Raw genomic sequence first — 12,727 nt, 5'->3', positions numbered from 1 at the left:
TATATTCCAAATCAAACAATATAGGTTTTCTTAGTTTCATGGAATGAAGAGTATTTACTGTTTTGTAACATATTCTGTAAATTACAGTCCTGAAAGCTGAATAACTTTCTTATTACACCTTGGTTGGCACCTGGTATTCCTAGGCGGTCTCCCATCCAAGTATTAACCAGGCCTGACACTGCTTAGCTTCCAAGATCAGATGAGATCAGGCATGTGCAGGTTAACAGTTGCTGCCTCATTATACCTTAGAAACACCACATGTTAATTATTATGTATATTATGAGTATTGGGCGGGGGGAAAGATTAGCACTCTTTTTCCCATTTTGAAAAGACAGCTTCAATACATAAATGAAGCAGGACGCAGCATTTTGACATGGAATGAATGTTTTCTAGTGCCAAAATGGATTACCTCTTTCAGCAGCGAAGTGCAATTTTGCTGAATCAAATGAAGCTGTATCAAAATTCTGTAATTCAAAGAAATAAAATATCTTGTAACAGGAAAAAAATTGCATTCACATAAATAATTTCTTCTGCTGGACTATTTCAAGAGTAAAATACACCCAGTCCAATTGCATATGTTCAAAAACTTGTATAATACAGATTTAATGAAAGCTATGATCATTCTAACTTCGCTGATTCCATTTCTCTGTAGGTAAATACAGACGCGCGCACACGATTCTAAAGCTTAAGTGATATTGTCTCTGTAGTTTAAAAAAACCAACAGAGACCACCAAATTTAAAATACAAGAACTAGTGGCTGAACAATCAGGTTAAAATAATTGGAAACCATGTTTTGGGAAATAAGGGGATGGATGATATTACCTGAGGATGGGTTCTGTTCATTTTCCCCCCACAAAGTGCTGCAGGTTTGTGCTAGCTAGTAAGTGGGACTGTTCTGACCATTTTTCCATCAGTGTTTGAATTATGCTCCCAGGTACGAATACAAAGAAGAAGTTTCACGCTGCCTTGTTTTAATAAGAGATCAAATGACTAAACACATTCCTGGCGTGGTGTTACCTGGCTACTAGGAGAAACAGAGACCAGGAGAAAAGCGTCATTCTAATCTTTGAGTCATACCTATGATAAAGGAAGTAAGTGGGGACACAAGGATTCCCCTCTGTCTGACATCATGAATGAGAAAGACTAAGTGATCATGTCTTGACTCCTGCTGGACATTTTAGTAAAGGTCACACATAGATAAGACCATCACCAGCTGGGCAGGTAGCTACAGCTTCAGTTGCTCAGAAGCATCAGACAAAAGTCAATCATTTCAGGTGCTCAGTTTTCATTTTTCCTGTATCAGAAACATAGTTTAAAAAGAAAACCCTTAGGTTTGTTCTCACAGCTGTTAAACTGAATGGGAAAGTGTTCCACATAAAAGGATCTTGCAAAGTCCATTCAAAGCAGATTTGCTGTAAATCTCCTTACAAATGTTTGAAGACTGAAACTTTTTTCTCTTGGCATAAGAACACAGGAACTGCCTCTTCTACAGTCAGACTCCATCTGGCTCAGCTTATCTATACTGACTTGGCAATAGCTCTCTAGGCTTTCAGACAGGGGTATAATCACCCCCAGAGATGACCAGGGACCTGAAATCTTCAAATAAAACATACTCTTCTCCCCTGAGCTACAGTATGATGCCCAAAGGAATCTACAGTATGACTACAGTAAGACTCTCACTAATTCACTGTTTATCCATAACTTCTGAATGGGTTAAAATGCATTAAAATTCACACCTAATCTTTTAGTTAGAAAAATAGGAAGAATATATCTTTTTAACCATTTTCTTTCTGTTTGGTGAACAGAATTGGGTATTAAGAATTAATCTGCTTTGTAATTTTGTGATTACAAGGTCATCCCAGAAAGTGTTCACCTGTCTACTCAGCTGACTGTGTTGAAAAATTGAGGAAGCCGTTTGTGATATGGTATGGCTCAGCTGTGCAAAGAAGATAAACTTACACTGGGCTACACCTAGATCTGGTTGATGATGGTAGGAATACCATCTCCACAATTATTGGAGTTCTAAATAAGAGTGCTACCACTTGTGTGTTAGTCCAAGTAATCCATGACATTCTTTTTTCTGAGCCTTGATGGAGCAAATAAACCAATTCTACAAAGCAAAATGTTTGCACCAACGTTTTCATCAATGATCTGTGTAAGGGTAGATTGAGGACAAGATTTGGGCTTTGAGGATCGAGGACTTAGCCTAGAGCTTTAAAAGGGCTGTACCTCCATTCCTTCCCTGGGACTGAACTGATTAAGTTTCAGCAGAGGCATGTGGATGGTAGCCATAAGGTCCAAATCCCACAAGGCTGTGGTGACTTGGCCATGCACAACCCCAGGCCCGCCCCCCCGCCCCCCGACCACCTTGGCAGGCATTCCAGGGAAAGCTCTGGCACCAGAGTGGAAGGGTCACTGGTGGGCATGAGGGAGGTTGGGACAATGCTTTGCACCAAAGAGATGTTCTTGGGCCAGTTCCTTTTAATATGACTCACCCAGCTCATTGCATATGAAGCATCAGGCTTATCTCCAGGAAGGCATATGTTAGAAGATGCTGGGGGATAAGGCAACAGCAGGAGAAAAGGGTTCATTTCATCATGGCAGGCCCCTGATGTTATCAGGCTTCTGCACTGAAGCTGCTTGGATGAGTCTCCTCCAATCCCTCAGCTGCTTCCTGGATGCTTTGGGGGCAGTACCTGTTCTAACTCTCCTGCAAGTCAATTTTAGTGGATAGCCTTGGTTCTGGATAGAGGAAAGTTCTTTTCCCTCTCACACATCCCATGCACAATTTTATGTCTCATGTCCCCTTTCAGCAACCTCCTTTCTTTCATGAAGCACCCTAAACACTAAAGCCTTTCCTTGGAAGGAAGATGCCCCAGCCCACTAATCATTTTTGTTGCTTACTTCTAACCCCTTGGCATTTCCACTATATGCTTTTTGAGATGCGGTGACCAGAATTGGACACAATATTCCAGATGTGGCCTTACAATCAATGTGTACAGTGGCATAATAGTGACCATTTTATTCTTAATCCTTTTAATTAGCCCATGCATGGAATTGACCTTCTTCACTGCCACCACACACTGGGTTGACACTTTCATCAAGCTGTCCACCAACATTCCAGAATCTCTCAGTTGATTCATCATAGAAAGCTTATTAGCATATATGAAGTTTTGATTTCTTATCCCAATCTGCATTACATTTACTTACACTGAAGCACACCTGCCATTTTGCTGCCCATTCCCCCAGTTTAGAGAGCTCCAAAAAGCTCTCTTCTCAATCTCTTCAACACCTGGAAAAGTTATGTCATCCACAAACCTGGCTACCTCCCTGCTTAACCCAGTCTTTGGGTCATTTATGAACAAGTTGAAAAGCACCAATCCCAAGATTGATCCTTGGGGCACATGGCTTTTCACCTTTTGTCATTGTGAAAATTGCCTCTTTACAGCCAACCTCCCTTTCCTGGTCTTCTAACAGTTCCTAATCCAGAAGCTGCCCTCTTACTGCTTGACTGTGGAATTTTCTCAGGAGGCTTTAGAGAGGGACTGTGCCAAATGCTTTCTGAAAGTCCAGATATATGTCAATGGGTTGACTTACATCTGGAGGCCTGTTGACCGTTGCAAATAACCCTAAAAGATTTGTGAGTCAAGGATTCTTACAGAAGCCTAGAGGGTCCAGGGCAGGAGGAGCTGGCCACTCACCTTCACTGCTTTTCCTCCTTCCACTCCCATTTTCTTTTTTCAATCCAGGGAACAAAACAGAAGAGTGGAAGAAACTCTCCAGTCGTCCACTCTCTTCTTCCTATTAATGGAGTGGGAGAAGAGGCAAGGCTGGCCCATCTCCAAGTAAGGGAAGGCACTATTTAACATGCTATCTCAGGAGCCAGGAGGACTTGGACTGACTTTATGGGCAGGCAAGCCCCCCTATGGAGCATCGTATTCTCTCAACTGGTAAAGGGAGTTGCATGACCTTTTGAATCCCAATCCCAATCCTGAGTTCTTTAGTGCTGGCAATACATGTGTACTGCAAGCTCTGAGCATCACAAATATGCTATAAGGCACATCTGCAGCACCTGGAGAGGGGCCGCTGGCGCTGAGCCTCAGTGCTGCTCGGAAGGTCAGCTGGCATTCCAGCAACACCAGCCAGCAGAAATATTGGGACAGGGGGAGGCAGGGAGCAGGCAGAACAGGACTGCTCCACTGGATCCTGAACTCCTTGTCGGGCCGGAAGGTCCGACATGGAGTCTCTCAACTCTGTTACAAGTCAGTTGGGAAAGACAGTCAACTATAGTGGAACAATGGGTACTGCATCTGGAAGATTATAGCCTCTGTGGATGTAACAGTGATTGGGCAGCAGTGCTCCCCACAAGTAGCAGGCTGTTCTCAAACCACCAAAAAGTAGGTCATGATCCACCGGTGGGCCATGGACCCACAGTCTGAGAACCATGTACTAAGGCATCAAGGAAGATGTTGGAATGATAAAAAGGTCCAAACAAGGTAGAAAATAGGCAGGAGATTTACACCAGAATCTGCTTAAAACAAAAAATGTATCGAGCGCAAACTAACGAGTTAAGCTTTAAACCAGCAAAATCGAATAAACCCGCAACACAACTTCCACAACACAGAATGCAAATGAGCTGCGGATGTTGCTTTGAAAGCAGCAATTTCAAGGCAATATCTGCAGTCCATTTGCACTGAGTGCTAACTTTCTCATTATAAGAAACAGGGAAAGTTCCAAACTTTAGAAAACATTGTGGACTAGTTGATCAATGTTCAAGTCTTTCAAGACAGCCTTTACAAGTTTATTAATATCCCATTGCAATATTTGATCAAACATTTAGTTCTTATTTAAAAAACCATTTTTCTCACCACTAAATGAGAGTTAGTCTTTATACTGTACATACTGGGAGATACAATAATGGTGAGACAGAGAATGGCATCTCATTTTGATTTTATTGGCTTGTATCCAGAATGTTAGTGCCACCATCACAAGACTTACAATAGTTGACTTCTTCGGAAGAAAAGCCACTGATGAACACTTTAGTAGATTAAATTAAGGTGTTCATCCTTTTCCAATACACCTTTACTGATTAGCCAAGAACTATCAAAGACTCAGGATCAGTTCTACATAACAAGGAACACAAATCTTGAAAATACAACACACTTAGAACAACATTAACAAATAACTCAAAGTAATGTGAATTCTGAAGCTGCTCTGGAAATGTACCGATTCAGAGTTGTTAGACACTTGCTTCCTTGTACATCTAAAAAAAATGAGGTATTCTAGTTAAATTAGTTTTCTAAAAGAGATCCATTTCAGGGAGGGTCAGTGTGAACAGTATCGAATATACTACAAATACAGAGTGATCAATTAAATACTAGAATAGACAGCTGTCCAAATAATCTATTCACTCACAATTTTGTTTCTTTTTATGAATCAATTTTCTAAAAATGGAGTCAGCACCCCAAGATGACAAGCATATCAAATATTAAAGCAGGGTAAAGATTGCAGCAACAATACAAACGAGTTTTAAATAGTTATTTCAGGAGCAAATTTGTTTCAAAAGGAACACAATACAGAAGTGACATCCCAACATAGAGGAATAAAATAAAATTTTGTTTCTGACCTACATGCTTTCAATGCCAGGATCTGGTATCAAGTGTAGAAAGGATTGTTATTTTTGTGGGAAAAGGGCTGTTCCAGGAATTACAGTTTCTGCAAGCAGCTATACATGTTACTTTCATTTATCCACAGTTGAGAGGACAATTTAGACTTCCTTGGCTACTGTAGATTCCTTACGCTCTTTGAAACAGATTCCAGATATATACTCTAAAGTTCAGGTGTTTGTAATATGAACAATAAGTGTGTTGACAATACTTAAGATTTTTGGTAAGCAGAAAAAGATGCAGACAAAAGTGCACTACAAACCCCCACCTGCCCAACATCTGATTTTTTCTCTTCACGAGTGGAAAGGATTGAGTTCCATGACAGTAGAATCTTCATTAATTCTGTCTTTATTTGCATTGACACACTGACTGCCCCTAAGCCCATTAATTGGAAAAAGTCATCAGAGTTGACAGAAGTCTTAGAAATTGGCTAATTAATTCACTTTAAAAAGCTATTTATATTGCTGACTGAGTCAGGTTAACTTTTTTAGGTAGAGGTCCTGCTTCTTGTTCATTAGCCTTGCATTTAACCACCACGAGAGCAGAAGATGGATACCGGTTCAGTTTTTGTTCATTCATGTATTCCAAGTCTCCACAGATACTCAGCTTCTAAAATAATCAAACAAACAAGATCAGAAAAGCTGGCAATTCATTTAGACATTACTTTTTACCTAACAGACCTTAAGATGCAGGGATAATGCAGCTGATTCAGGGAAGCAAGAGGCCAATCAGCACCACTTTCCTGGCTTATCTTTAGCAACATCTCCTATAGCACTGTTCCATGCAACACTCAGCTTTCACTGTGTAATGAATCCCCCTTATTATGGGAAATATTACTGTACAAGTATTTAATTCGTTGACTGGAAACCAGTGTGTGTTGTGGTAAGGAGACACAAACACCCATAGGGAGTTAAATTGCCAGATGCCTCCGAGATACTGGTGCATATCCCAAAACAAAGCTAAGCTGTATATCAATAGGAAGTAAACAGACTTTTAGGACATATCTGAAGCATGCTCAACCTATTCAACTGAATGCCACTGCTTTTTAAATGGAAGTAAACACCTCCCTAAGCTCAAGGAATTGTGGTCTGATCCAGCAACAATGTGTGAGCAACATAATGGACAAGTAGGTAGCTACATGCTTTTCACTTCTGATAAGTTATTTTACTATACATTTCTTTACATAGTTGTCCTTTGTCATAACTTTAGGCTGAACTGTGCATGATGGTGTGAATACTGTTACTGTACAGATAATGCTCATCATATTTGGAGAACACCTTACTGAATGCAAACCAAGTCAATTTCTTTCCTGCTCTGGAAGATCTTTTAGGAACTGTCCTTGCAGCCCTGCCATCTTTAAATTCCCTTCAAGGTTTAACTGCCTCTATTGTAGTAACACTCCAGTTTTGCACTTGCTCTCAGGGAATTATATCATCAGCCTATTAGAAAGTTAGCATTTTCCCTAGACAATAAGAAAGCAGGTCAGACCTTTTACTAGACAAACATGTCTATTTGCAGTGGTATGTAACCATGCATTGGCCAAAAGGATAATTAGAGACACACTTCTCCCATGAAAGATATACCTGGAATATTGGAGAGGCTATAATTACCTCAGATGGAACATACTGCTCCGCAGCGGTAGTAACTGTTGCACAACAAATCCAGAGTAACACCAGTACAGAGAGGACAAGCGTAGTAGTTAATATCCAACCAGAATTTCTGGAATGTAAAAGACAATCTTAAGACACACTGAGACCATTTTCCCATCCCAATTCTTCTATCTGAAACCAATTTACAACAACTGAAGCTAGGTTTGGTTGGATGCTATATACACATCACCAACCCTATCCTAAGCTGGCCCAGAAAATAAGAAGTCACTATGTTTGAGAGTTCAGAACTTAGTTAAGATGCCCACTGCCTCAACTCACTATCATTTAATTAAAATGAAAAACTAAAGTATTCAAGTATTTTGGAACAAAAAATAACAAACCATTTTGATAAGTGCCTACATATTAACAATGAGGGCAGAACACCAGCCTGTGTGGGTTGGTTTTGGAAATGAAAAGTACAACAGTAAATATGCTATTGCATTTTTCGTTTCCAAAACCAACCCACACACTCAATGGCTCTGGTCACACTTGGCTTCACTTGAAGAAAAAGCTAAACACTAGAGATACTATGAACTAGCTTGGCCCAAAAATAATCTTACAGTGCTATGGCAGTGATTTCAGTTGAAAAGGAAGTTGCTGGGATACTATAGTTAATTTTTTCCAAGACGAAGATGCAGTCAGATGCAACACAAGCAATCAGAGTATTAATTTTAAATATCAGCCTAGTGGAGAACTTGTTAAACTCATGACAGAGTAGAATTATATTGCTCAGCAGCTGAACTACGTGTGATAAAGCATTAAGTGGTGGAATATCTTTCTGCCTTCTATGTGCCCAAGAATACAAAGCAGTAACTTACACTGAGATACATTTAAAGAAGTTTTCATTTTCATCCTCTTCAAAAAATCCATTGTGTCTCTGTGGACCGTCTGGTTGTAGATCTATTGAAAAACCACAATATAGTTTCACTAAATTTTACCATACAACCTTACATGTACAGTGAAGTGTCTAGCCCTATGCATACTGGTCAAGAGTAACCAACAAGCACACTGTTGTCTATTCAGCTCCTTTTCTTTCAGCAGCTTACACTGTTGAACACTCCAAACCGCTTTGCTTAAAACTAATGTCAAGTTTAAGCAGTAGGTTGCAGTTCAGCAGAAAAAAATTCTTGGAAGAAAAATAACAGCTCCAGTTCAGGAATCTTTCAGCATTTTAAAGATGTAATGCACTGCTGTATTGAGAAAATGGCAATAGGAAATTTTAAAACCGTTTCAACAACTGACAGAGGCTGCAACCTTCAAGTCTGTTCTAAATAGTAAACATGAACAACTCAATGAGGTTTCTTATGCATTTAACTATCCTACCAAAGGTGGACTAGGGGGATGGGGGTGGGTAGTCGGGTTAGTTAGAATCACTGTACAAATAGTTTTGAATCAGAAGTGTCGATTGCTTTGTGAACACTGACAGGTAATTCTTATGGTTTTGCAGTTTTTTCATTGCATGCAAAGACTACAGTGATCTTACAAGTCATTATTAGTTGCATTCAGTTCCCTAATGTTCTCTGAGATTAACTTACAGGATGCTTTGTTAAGTGATGATTCTTTAAAATCCATAGTTTCCTGCTCAGGACTTTCAATAAACTGAACTTCAGGTTTTGACTGCAATTACAACAAGACATAGCTTTAATAAATCCTAATGTCACCATACAAAGAATGGCATTAACACACACATAGTACATAACTATTTATGGCATGGGAAATACAGTAATAATCAGTAAGGAGGAACACTGGTGCAACTTTGGCAGGCAGTCCCTGATTGAACCAACAACTAGAAGTGCACCACATATCCCTCCAAGTTCCTTTAAATTTTGTAAAAGCAGAACAGGCTAGTAAGTACCTGGTATATCACTATTTTGCCATCATCGACTTGAAGATAAAAAGTCCATGAGGAGGTAATGAAGCTATGGGCTGTATCCATCATATCGCTCCAGAATGACCTCACAAATGTAAGGGGGAAGAGGAGATGCATTCTTGGTACTGATGACATGAGCTGCAAAAACAAATAAACTGCAGACTCACAACAGTTTTTTTACATATTAACATCAAAGTGACAAAATCAGGTATTACAGAACTCTTCTCTCCATAGTTTGCATGGAAAACCATTGAGAGTGTAAACACAAACAATAGTAACTATTCACTGATTTAACAGATAACTTAAATACTTACTTCCTCCTGTCTTTGTTTGGCATATGGCAACTGATTCTGGCATCCAAGATGGCAAGCATACTGTTCATCTGACCGGGTGAAATATGCCTCAGAGCATGCTACAAAGGAAGAAAAGTTCTTAGTAATCTCATACCTTCCAGGTCAGCAACTAAAGTACACTTGAATATAGAATACAAGTTAACATAATGGTAATTCTTGCTGCAAATGCTGGACTTCACATTCCAACACCATGGAATACCTCAGTGGTGAGAGGAGAGATAAAGGTCCACAAGGAGTCTTGCTGCACCCTATACCTTGCCCACTCTCACCAAGATTGCAGAGACCAAGAAGAACAGGCCCCTCCTCTCGTTCAGAAGGGCAATCCCCTCTGGTGCTGCAGTTGTTAACTATCCCAGGGTATTTACCTTATCTGCTATGGAGACCTATGATGATTATTTGTGGCCCAATATAAAAAGGGCTTTTAAGCCAAGTTAACTTTTAAATTTGTATTTCTACCTTACAGATAAGTCCATATCTGCACCTTACACAGATTGCCTTTTTTGTTGTTATACTCTTTTGGAAGCTGCACCATGCAATTAATATCATGCTGTAAGTGGGCCTTTAGTAATGTCTACCTCCTTACTTACTATAATCTGAAAAAGATGCTAGATGATCTTACCAGAATCACATTCCAGCTTTGTCCGATTCAAGTCAATTCCATCATCCACAAATTGGCAAATAGAGAAGAGCCTGCAGCCCCTTTGACATGCATAGAGTTCTTCTTCCTGATCATTAGATGAAATTGCTATTTTGATTTTTTAATTAATGCATAGAATTCTTCTTCCTGATCATTAAATAAAATTGCTATTTTGATTTTGCTATTTTGATGAACTTTTAAAAAACTTGGTGCATCTCAAAAGCATGCAAAACATGCTGGACAGTGACTGCTGAAAACACCTGCCCTCGTGTCCAAATGTCACTCTAACTGCAAGTCTGACCCCCTAGTTTTTAATTAAGAACTGAACTACTATGGTTTTGCATGGCTAATGACACTAAAAAGTAACTTTATTTTAAAACTTCTAGTCCAAAAACATCCAATATAAGTAATTACAGAAGAAACCAAACAATTACAGAAGAAAACAATATGTTCAGCAGACTGGATTCAATTTGTTAAAAACAACTGTTAGAGGAGCAGGCAATGAGAACTCGTTGGTAACTGTAAATGCTACAATTTTGCCTCAGTAATAGCTACCTGTGATGTGTTAAACAAACACTGCATTTGTGCATGCAAGTATTAACATCCAGTTCAGCTTTATAAATGCACACTGAAACTACAGAAGAAAACAAATCCCTCAGGGGCTGGGAAACTATTATAAGTCAATCCCCAAACTTTGTTCTGCTGTATCACCAGTATATATCTATTTCAAGATGGCAAGCAAAGATCCATGATTGAGTTTTAAATAGCCTCTTCAGTCTAGATGAGGATGAAACCCAGTAAAGGCAAGAAGTCACCGCCACCTACCTACTTCCCAGTGGTGTTAACCTGAACAGAGACCCTCCCCCCTTTCAGACACATGCCAACTACCTTGAGAAGAGGAGCAGAAGCAGTAGTCAGAGAGGCATGACCTCATCCTTTAGATTTTGTATTCTACAGTGAACCCTTGATTTAGCAATTCAAGAGACCCTTTCTAGTATCTACAGATGTCTATTAAACCCCTTACAGAATTCCCTCAGCAGCACCACAGTTGTTCCTTTGGGGGGATGGTTCACAGTTTTTATATCCAGGCTTTTATTGTATTATATTGTTTCTAATGTCTTTATATATGTATATTATGTTTTTAATAGTGAGCTGCCTTGAGTGTCCTCATTGGGTAGAAAGGCGGGATATAAATCTCTTAAATAAATAAATAGCCTAATGACAGAACACCCTTGTTTATGCGGAAGGATCCAAATTCAATCCTGGCATTTCCTTCTGTCTGAAACTTGGAAAGCTGTGGTCAGTCAGCAGCAACAGCTACACTGAACTAGATGTGTTGGTGATCTGACTCAACAGGAAGTGCTACCAAATGTTCTCTCTCTCTCTCACACACACACCCACACCCTGTCCTTCACTTTGGACCAGAACAGGTTCAGCCAGTTGCTTCTACCAGCACCATAATTCAGCAGAGATAACATATATACTACAGCAGTGGTTCTCAAACATTTCAGCACCAGGACCCACTTTTTAGAATGCCAATCTGCTGGGACCCACTGGGAGTGATGTCATCAACCTGGAAGTGATGTCATGGCTGGAAGTGACATCATCAATTTAGGCTTCAAACCTGACCTACAATTGGTCAAAGATTCCTTTGGTACATAGCACACTTGCACTGTTTTATCCCATGCTCGGAATTCAAAGTTCCAGCTCAGAAGTCAAAGCAGAACGCAGGGTGGATCCTTCTCCAACCACACAGCCACCCCCCCCTTCCAGCACTCCATCTTCCCACCCATTCAGGGCACAGCACCATGCCTCTCCCCCAATGGGAGCCCACCTGGCCCAGCAGCTCTGTGCCCTGTATTTTCAGTGGCGGTGGAGCTGGGTGCACTGCTACCCACTAGAAACTGGCTCATGACCCACCCAGCAGGTGCCAACCCACAGTTTGAGAAACACTGTGAAGCATCCCAGCCAGCCCCACTCAGAGCCCTGGCCCAGCAGCTCTGCATTTTCAGTAGTGGTGGAGCTGGGTGCACTGCGACCCACTAGAAGCAGAGTCACGACCCACAGTTTGAGAAAGACCGTGAGGCGTCCCAGCCAGCCCCACTCAGAGCTCCTGCGCTGAGAGTGCGGGCGTCCCAGTGCGAGCGCGCAGAGGGTCCCGACCACCAGCTCAGCCTTGCGGGCGAGGACGCCAAGCAGCTGCCACCGGCGACGCGAGAGGAGCTGAGGGGAAGAGACCAACGTCTGCTCCCCACCTTGGGGTAGGTGTGGAGCGGATAGGTGCTCCGGCAGGTCCGCTGACACGGAGAGGTGCTCCCCAGCGCTGGCTCAAACACCTCGGGGAGCGCGTCCCGAGCAGGCGCCCCCTCGGCCGCAGTCCCTGCGCAGCTCAGGGCGAGCAGCAGGAGGGAGCTCGCGCCCAACCACCTCGGCGCCATCTTGACACCCAGGCCGCGCCACAGGCAGTTGTTGTTTATTTTCGCTCGCCTCCCCTCTCGCGCTTCCTGTTTCCGGTTCCCATGCTGGGAAACGGGAAATCGCGAGAGTTCGGG

General features: G+C 41.4%; 1 protein-coding gene across 2 annotated transcripts; it reads right to left on the bottom strand.

Annotated features, from left to right (window-relative positions):
• Positions 1–4,933: 4,933 nt before the first annotated feature.
• On the bottom strand, positions 4,934–12,682 carry TMEM59 (transmembrane protein 59). Of its 2 annotated transcripts, none has more exons than XM_066623988.1 (8): positions 12,431–12,682; positions 10,158–10,263; positions 9,500–9,597; positions 9,171–9,323; positions 8,851–8,932; positions 8,134–8,215; positions 7,250–7,385; positions 4,934–6,275 (listed from the first exon to the last, which is right to left on the bottom strand). In XM_066623988.1, the coding sequence occupies exons 1-8, from the start codon at positions 12,611–12,613 to the stop codon at positions 6,123–6,125; spliced, it is 993 nt and encodes a 330-aa protein (XP_066480085.1). In that variant the 5' UTR covers positions 12,614–12,682; the 3' UTR covers positions 4,934–6,122. The 2 variants fall into 2 exon arrangements, with proteins under 2 accessions (XP_066480085.1, XP_066480086.1); XM_066623989.1 differs by having other exon boundaries at positions 7,277–7,385.
• Between the last annotated feature and the right edge of the window lie 45 nt (positions 12,683–12,727).

Source organism: Tiliqua scincoides, chromosome 4 (assembly GCF_035046505.1).
Source record: "Tiliqua scincoides isolate rTilSci1 chromosome 4, rTilSci1.hap2, whole genome shotgun sequence".
NCBI classification, from domain to species: Eukaryota; Metazoa; Chordata; class Lepidosauria; order Squamata; family Scincidae; genus Tiliqua; species Tiliqua scincoides.
The sequence above is the reverse complement of the archived record's forward strand: the minus strand, read 5'-3'. Positions and strand labels throughout refer to the sequence as shown.

Coding starts and splice junctions, on each gene's coding strand:
- TMEM59 (XM_066623988.1), bottom strand. CDS start 12,613: ATGGCGCCGAGGTGGTTGGGCGCGAGCTCCCTCCTGCTGCTCGCCCTG. Junction 8,933..9,170: donor GCAAAATAGTGATATACCAG/GTACTTACTAGC, acceptor TTGTAATTGCAG/TCAAAACCTGAAGTTCAGTT. Junction 8,216..8,850: donor ATCACTTAACAAAGCATCCT/GTAAGTTAATCT, acceptor GTTTTTCAATAG/ATCTACAACCAGACGGTCCA.